This window comes from Onychostruthus taczanowskii, unplaced genomic scaffold (assembly GCF_017590055.1).
Source record: "Onychostruthus taczanowskii isolate IOZ18803 unplaced genomic scaffold, ASM1759005v1 scaffold33, whole genome shotgun sequence".
Taxonomy (NCBI): Eukaryota; Metazoa; Chordata; class Aves; order Passeriformes; family Passeridae; genus Onychostruthus; species Onychostruthus taczanowskii.
This window is the reverse complement of record NW_024500683.1, coordinates 347,350-355,800: the sequence shown is the minus strand read 5'-3', so window position 1 is coordinate 355,800 and position 8,451 is coordinate 347,350. Positions and strand designations below refer to the sequence as shown.

Below are 8,451 nucleotides of genomic sequence, written 5' to 3'. Positions count from 1 at the left end.
AAAGAGGCATAAGTTAATCAGCAAAACACTTTGAAAGACCTTAATGGAATGTATAGCAAGAGGAAATGTAAAAGCGTGGCGGGTGGTTTTGGGTGACCCAGGCGATGGTGAGTTCTGCCAGCCGGACCCTGAGCAGACCCAGCGTGCAGCTGGCCTCCAGGGCCGGGACAGGCAGGCCACGCTCCCGAAAAACCTGCCCACAGCTCCGCTCCCTTCCTTCTCTGGCGGAAGCACCAGGAGCCTTCAGATGTTTCCTGCGGGGTTCCACGGCTTCCCCCTTCCTGCACATTCCCGACTGAGGCAGCCTTTGCAGCCAGCTGGCCTTCGCGCTTCCTTCCCATCCTAGGCCCGACAGCGGGAAGCGAGGCCCGCGCGTCCGCGGCCTCTGCCGGCTCCCGCAGGGAACAGCCGCGTACGGCCCAGATAAACGCGAGTGGGAGCCACGGGCGCGCAGCGAGGAGCTGCCAGCCCTGCGCCGCGGGGCCGGGGCTGTGCCTGACCGCAGCGGGGGCGGACAGGTCGCGTTGCGGCCCCGGGCCATGGCGCTGGGGCGCGGCCCGCGCGGCGCTGCTGCAGGTGGGTCGGAGCGCGAGGCCGTCGGGGCTTCCGAGGAGGCTCTGAGGGAGCTCCGAGAGGGGAGCGCCGGCCCTGGAGATGCCCCCAGCCCGCGGTGTCGGTGGCCTTTGGGGACATCCCTCATGTGCAAAGGCTGCCTCGGACAGCCCCCTGATTCCCCTGGAACTACCACCTGGTTCCCCTGGGACACCTGCTTTGTCTGCTTGCGGGAGGCCTTACGTGGGCAGCCTCAGGTGATTTCTTGAGTAAAGGTTGAGTTTATTTGGGAGGAAATGGGAGCCTTCTCGTGAAAGCAGAACTGCTTTGGTTATTAATAATAAAGAATCAATTGTTAATTGCTTGTCTCTGTTAGTTACAAATTTGAAGTTTTCTCCTGTCCATTTCATCTGAGTCACAAGGAAAAACATTATTGTGAAGTTTTGTTGGACGGATACTGGGATTCAATTAATGTTGTTAGTGCTCCTGTTAAAAAAGATTGGTGTGAATATGCAGATATAGTGGAGTATCAAAGAACTATCAAATATTTTTACCTGATTATTTCTAATGTCAGTGAATTGAAATGATAGCTTCTGATCACTTTGTCCTTAGGAATTCAGAAATCATAGGGCTTAGTCACTTGCATTTTTCTCATTGATTGATGGAAGATGGTAATGATTAATTTTATATTATCACAGAATGGCCTGGAGTTAGAGGTCCTTAAAGATCATGTAGTTCTAGCCCTCCTGCCGTGGGCAGGGACACCTTCCACTAGACCAGGTTGTTCCAAATCCCATCCATCCTGGTCTTGAACAGTTCTAGGGATGGAGTTTAACCCCAGCTGGCAACTAAGTACCACACAGCCCCCCCCACTGCAGCGGGGATAATCATAAAGAAAAGGTAAATCTAATGGGTTGATAATGCACAATAATCTAATAATTGAAATAAAATATTATAATTGTGATACTAAGTATGCTAATAACATGATTGATAAGAAGAATTGTCAAAAGGAAAGGAAGAGAGAGTAAAAAAAACCCAAGAGAAACAAGTGATGAACGTGGCTGCTCAGCTCCCGATAACCAATGCCCAGCCCATTTCTGAACAGATATCCCAATTCCAAATATTCCTTTGGCCAGTTTGGGTCACCTGTCCTGGCCTTGCTCACCTCCCAGCTTTCAGTGCAGCTCCTCAGTAGCAGAGTGTGAAACATTATAAAGTCCTTGACTTAGGGTAAACACTACATAGCATCAGCCAAAATATGAGGATGTTACCAACTTCATTCTCATACTAAATCCAAACCCCACAGCTTTCTACCAGCTACTAAGAAGAAAATGTCCCAGCAAAAAGCAAGCTGCATCGACAGCTTCTCCAGGCAATCTGTTCCAACATCTCACCACCCCCACAGTAGAGAATTTCTTCCTAATATCTAATCTAAATCTGTCCTCTTTCAGTTTAAACTCATTCCCTCTTGTCTTGCCCATGTAAAAGTCCCTCTCAAGCTTTCTTGTAATAGCCTTTAGGTGCTGAAAGGCACCCTGGAGCATTCTCTTTTCCAGGCTTAGCAACCTCAACTCTCTCAGCGTGCATTCAGAGGAGAGGTGCTCCAGCCTTCTGATCATCTTCAGGGCTTAGATGTTGCCTTAATTTGAATAAACTAGTAATTGAGCCAAATTAATGTGTAAAAAAGTACTTGTCTATGGACTCGGCTGTGAATCCTTGGCAAGTCTCTTCAGTGGTTTGCTGTCTTTTACAACTTCCAGTGCTTCATAAATTAATATTTAGACACTACATATTTAAATGTTGTTATAGTTACGTTAGTATCCTTAGTATATGTAAGGATTCATTATTTATTGTATGCTTTTTAGACTACTGGATTCCTAGCAGTATTCCCTCTTATCCTTGTCCTCTATTACAAATATTTCCTTTCTTCTGAACAGTCTTGTATTTCTTTCTGCTTATATTAAATTTCTCTAAGAAGCCCAAACCCAAGGTTATTAAAGTACAGTGGGTGCCTTATGGAAGGTTACCCAAATGAATCAGTATCACTGGAAGATAGTGATCTTGTAGATTTAAAACCTTGTGGAAACTGAAGCGTTCAGGCTGAAAGTGTGAAACTGAAAAGGAAATTATGGTAATATTTTAGTCACTATATTTTAACATGGGAAGAGGAGATATGCAAAATAGTTTTCATATAAAACTCCAAACTCTTGATGATTGCCTTTTTTTGAACTCTGCTGTGAAATTCTGCATTCAAAAGCTAATACAGTCATTGCAATAGGTAAAACTGGGGAGATAAGGGCTGCTTTCTTTTTGGAACTTGGCAGTACATAAAGGCTGGGATTGTTTTCCACAGTCCCTAATGCCAACTGTAAATTTACTCTTTATGTAATTATTATTAGCATATATGAAACCTTGTAAAAGAATAAGGGTCTGAATTTCATGGTTTCATAAATTTCATCTCATAAAGCCATAATGAAAAGTACATCCTCAGTTCCCAAACCAAACGGATTTACACCCAGCTGATTAAGTGAGCACAGTTCTGGTTTGGTAGCGGAAGAAATCTGTGCTGATATAAGAATAGATAAATTTGCGACACTGAGTTATACTTTAATTTCTGAACAGCAGGTTTTATAAAATAAATTCCCTATTCTGGAAACATATTTGTGTCTTTAGTAGTCAGAATAGTAAAGAGAAGGATGGTAATGGTACTGTGTGCCAGATTCACTATATGTTGTTATGAATGACACATTAAAAAATTTTCTTCTCCTGTTGAAGGAGAAAAAGGAGTGCAAAACAAAGAACTCTCAGCTTGTAGAGAGAATATATACACAATTTTAAACTACCTTAAAACTGAGGCTTAAATTACTATTTTCAAATAATCTTTTTGAAGAGTGAGGCCTAGAAACTTTGAGGAGCCAAACCGATTCTTTGTGCTCATATAATTCCAGGCATACTTGATGTTTCTCATGTCTTTGATTGGCACCTGTCTGCTATTTTGTGCATTGTAATATGTTCACAAGGTTATTCTCACAAACTTTTTTCTGTAACTTCTGGGGTTTTTTTCTAGAAAGCTTTTTTTTTTCGTTTGTTTTTTTTTTGTTTGTTTTGGTTTTTTTTTCCCGCCCCCAGAGGTATAAAAAAGATCTAGAATTACAAACTTTTTTAAAGGGGTGATGATCTCAGCTTTGCAAAATTTCTCTTGTTGGTTAGGTACCTTAAAAAGGTCTTTGAAGGTCTGAACTTCAGCCGCCTGTGGTGCACCAGCTCATCTCAGTGCAGCTGGCTGTCCACAGTGCATGCGTGTGCATCTGATGTAGTCATCTTAACACTCTTTGTAGTCTGTGGGGGAAGCAAATGTTTCTGGGTCATGACTTTACCACAAAATGTTCAAATTACTTGACTTATTTTTAACATTGGAAAATTCTGTTTCTGCCCATTGATAATAAAAGAAGTCCAGACAGCTAGCACAGTTGTAGCCACCTAAACTGTAGGATTCTGTAGTTAAGAGGAGATAAATCCTATATCCGAAATGTTACTGAAATCCTGAGGGATTATGCTTGCTTATGTTCTTAAATTCTCTGAAATGGTTATAATTAGGGAACATTAGTAAGTTCTAAATTGTTTTTTTCAACTCATTCATGTTACTTGGATTTGGAGAATTTAAAAGATTTGATTTTAGAAGCTAAAATTATTTAAAAGTTAGAGTTTGAAAAAATAAATCATGCTACATCTAAGTTTCCTTGTGCTTTTGACATAAAGTATTTAAAATATTTATTATTTTCGGTATTGTTTTACCATTTTGAGTTCATTTGAAAAAAATATGCTGGAGTTATTGTTGGGCTTTTTGTAGGAAAAGCAATTTCTTCCCTCACTGAGTATGTCCACATTACATATCATTAAATACATTACATGTATTTGAGCATAGGTTGTTTAAAGATGACACCATGCAGTAGCCTTGGTTTAATGCACATTTTTACAATAGAAAATGCGTAATTGGAGGCATTACTTCAGTTAATCTTCATTGTGTAGCTCTGTCCCATTATCATTGTTTATAATATACACAGATGACGTTGTGTTAGGCAAACCAATTTAATCAAGTTTATTTTATTGTTGCTTAATGTTGTGGCCGTATGTCTCTGAGCTCAGCCCAGTTCTTCTACAGGAATTGCAGCATTTTTTGCTCCATCATAATGATTCAGTATCTTGGTTTCTGTTGTATAAAGCAGTTGAGGTTACAAAGATGTGGGTAATTTTTTCACCTTTATTTGCACTGTGTAATTGACAGACTAGTTAAAATAAAAACCATGTCAACAAAACAGTTTTTCTTCAAATGTTTGAACCTTTAAGGACAGACCATACTCTTAAATTTAGAAGGAAAAGCACTATTTTTTTTTTTTTTTAATGTTGAGGGCTATCTGAAGATTCTTAGCTGTGTAGTAGTGGTGAATGGCAATTTGTTTCTGTCCTGACAAATTGTCTTATTTTTAAATAAAAATTTCATATGTGGAGAACACTGAGCTCTGGAATGGCCTGGAAGTTATATGAATTACCTTATATTTTGTATCTTATGTATTAATTTTTGAAATTATTTTTTAAATTCATACGATAGTGCTATGAATAACAAATGCGTGTCCTGACGTAATCAATAAGGTTTTGTCTATGACATTTGCAGCAGTTTCCTCCATTATTAGCCATGAATTTCATGGCCGAATTTGGAAATCACACCTAAGGTCTGTAATTCTTTGATATTATTGAGTATTACTCCAGTGTTAAATTACTCCAAGTGAATTTAGGTTTTGGGTTTGGTTTGAGGTACCCTATAATTTTAAATCATAGCATAACTCAGCTACCTTCCCCCCATTTCTCTGTGACTTACCTGTTTCCAAGGTCAGTGAGAACTGACCTATGTGCCACTCAGAAAAGTAAATTATATTAAGTTCACCTCCCTTACCCATAAACATCTCTGAAAGACTTCTTAAAACCTCTACAGTTGAGGATTCACCTTCTTATGCAAATGGCCAATTCTTTGAGTCATTAACCCTTAACATTTCAATCTCTCCTTAGGAGCTGCTGCATCAAATGCGCCTGCAAAACTGCACTGGCAGATTGGTGGATTAGGGTAGTGCTTATGAATCAGATTTATCCTGGTTCTTCCTGTTATCCTGTTTCCTGCTTATGTCAAAGGTCTTCAATGGATCTTGCACCACATCTCAGTTCCCCTTGGTTGTGTTACACAGACCTGTACGGGACAGTTCATCGCTTCTTTTGCAATTATTTAGCAGGTGAATAATTGCTCAGCAGCCTTCATGGCTAGAATCGCAGTAGGTCTGTGGGTTCTCAGTACCCTCTCTCTGCATGAGAGCTGGAAGCATGGAATGTTATTCTTGTGTTTGAAATCTGTAGATTCAGCCCTGTTCAACAGTGTTGTTAATCCGTCGTGTCCTCTGAGTGGTCCTCCAGTATCAGTTTGTGGATTAAGGGGTTTGCATAGGGAACCTGTCACCAGGTGATATCTGTTGTTGGGGTGCTGAGGCCTGCTTCCAGCACACTTTGCAAGGGATTACTGGTTCTCTCCTTAACACTGAGTAATCACAAGAATGGAGCTTTGGATAATTCTTGAACCTTTCTCTTTCTCTTTATGTCAGACATATTTTGGCATTAGTACCTAGAATTAGATGGGGGACTCCTTTCTGCTCTTGGTCAAGTACTATTCTCAATCAAGGAAAGTCTTTGGTCTGGTACTAAAACTTTTTTCTTCCTAACCAGTGGTGTAATTTCTGTGCTGATAGGAGCAAAAACATTATTGATAAAACTCTGTAGCTGCCAATATGCTTTCAGTGGAATATATTTGGTGGTTCAGCACTTCCTGAGAGCAACAGATTGCTGTGCAATTTTTGCTAATGCACAGTTGGCCAGCATCCCCATATTTCTAATAGTGTTATCTGGTGTGTTTTTTTCTAGAAGACTTACATAGTAGTTTCTGAGAGAGCAGTTGTCCCTTTAGGGGAATGGTGAAAAGCCTCAATCAACTCTTAAAATTTCTTCTTTTTGCTACTCAAACTTACCTTTTCCTAATCAGAAAAGAAATAGAGATGGTAATAGTGTCAGTAATAGAAAGCAAGTGAAAGAGCTGTTTATTCTCCATAAAATCTTTAGGAAATCCATTCTTTCTCTAAATGCATCCAGGAATATTGCTATTTGTCATTTGTCATCTGTTTTTAAACAAGAGATTTTGTGATCCAGCAGAATGACTTCTCCAAAAACTGTGCTGTGACTTGTTCCTAAGAACCAGCTGTGTTCTGCTGGTGGGGTTTTTTCCTAACAGCATCTTTGCAAGTAATTTTTCCAGAAAAGTAGTGATTTTTTTCCTCCAAAGTAAGAATATCTCCCTAAATTTATTCAGTGTATGGCACTCCTACTGTAGAAGGGAATCTATGTAAGATGTTAAAGAGGAAAAGGCTTCCCTCAAACTCCAAATGGCATTAATTAAATGTATGTTTTAAGGGTTAAGGTGGAATGCTATTTAAGATTCTCAAAGCAAAATTAGGTAATGGTTTGTGTGGTTTATCTGACTTATTAGGGATACATGTACTTCAGAAAATAGCATTTTGGAATGTTGCAGTTGAAAGATCCTTTTACTTGTCTCCATTGTACTGTGACCTTGTGCACTAAGGTTTTTGTTATGCTTAAAACACGGTAGTCACTTTCCAGATAAATGAAAAAGTGACTGTCTTTATTTTGGTAATGGGTGGTCAAAAAATGCTACCAAAGTAGCATTTCATACTGGTAGCATAGTGGTAATATGTCAGTGGTCAGACAGCAAACTTTTTATTTTCTTTGTAATAGTATGTCCTGTAAGGAGAAATAGAATGCAATAAATAATGTATTGGTGGTGACTCTCATGATAAAAGGCACCTGAGCATTCATGAAATGCTGGCATAAATAGCACTGCCCGGCCCATACTGGAATGTCAGTCATTTTGCAACTTCTGTGAATGCAATTTAAAGGGAAATACTAATACTGGCAAAGCATGTTATGAAGCAAAAAGCAAATAAGTGTTTGTCCTTAAAAGGAAGATGAATCAGAAAGCTTCGGCAGAGTGGTGTCTGGAGGTACCAAAAAGTTAAACGGGCAGTGTAAGACATTTTTCTGCCTGCCCTAATTTACCGTTCTGCTCTGCACAGGGACTTTGTAAGAATGCAGTTTGACAGACCCTGTTTGAGTAACATGTGGGTAAAATTTCTATTGATGAGATAATCAGGGAAGCACCTTTCAGATTCAAAGCCAAATATTTTGGATACCTTACTGTTACTCTTTAATCTTCTTTCAGTGTGGTTCCACATATTTCATTTTATTTGCAGCTTTGAATGCAGTTCAATTACTTGCATGCTTTTGTATTTGTAAACATTTCCTTTGATGCATAACGCAAGCAAGAGTCTTACAGCAGTTAGCTGTCCCACAGAGATGCTAATCCTTTGAGATTGAGAGAATCAACTTCTGCTTTTCACTGAAATTCTAGGTATGAATTGAAAAGTTGTTGTGAAATAGATTTTCTTTATCAGAAATCTTGCAAAAGTACCATTTAATGTATAACTGCTTTAAGTAAGGGATATATGTAGTATAGTTCAGTTTCTAAAGGCTTACAATTTAACTAGTTTAAGAATGCACTGGTGGCTTAGATTAGGTGATTTTGCCCTGATACATGACAGAAATGGAGTGTTTCAAGTGGAGAAGAGTAGTTTGAAATATAGCTGTAGGTAAATAGATCCCCAGGAATTTTTGCACTCTTGTCCTTTGTGCTCTGTACTGCGTAAAGTGTTAACTGGCTGCTGTGTCTGAATGGACAGAGTGCAAGGAGTGCACAGGGATTGTTTGTGCATTTCAGAAGTATTTGAAAGG

General features: G+C 39.5%; 1 protein-coding gene across 1 annotated transcript in view; it reads left to right on the top strand.

Moving 5' to 3' along the window:
• The first annotated feature begins 368 nt into the window (after positions 1 to 368).
• The window catches only part of MEI4 (meiotic double-stranded break formation protein 4), a 68,216-nt gene continuing 60,133 nt past the window's right edge, over positions 369 to 8,451 (top strand). The window contains exon 1 of the mRNA XM_041410695.1: positions 369 to 576. Coding sequence (XP_041266629.1) covers positions 540 to 576 — 37 coding nt within the window. The 5' untranslated portion in view covers positions 369 to 539. The remainder of the gene's footprint in view (positions 577 to 8,451) is intronic.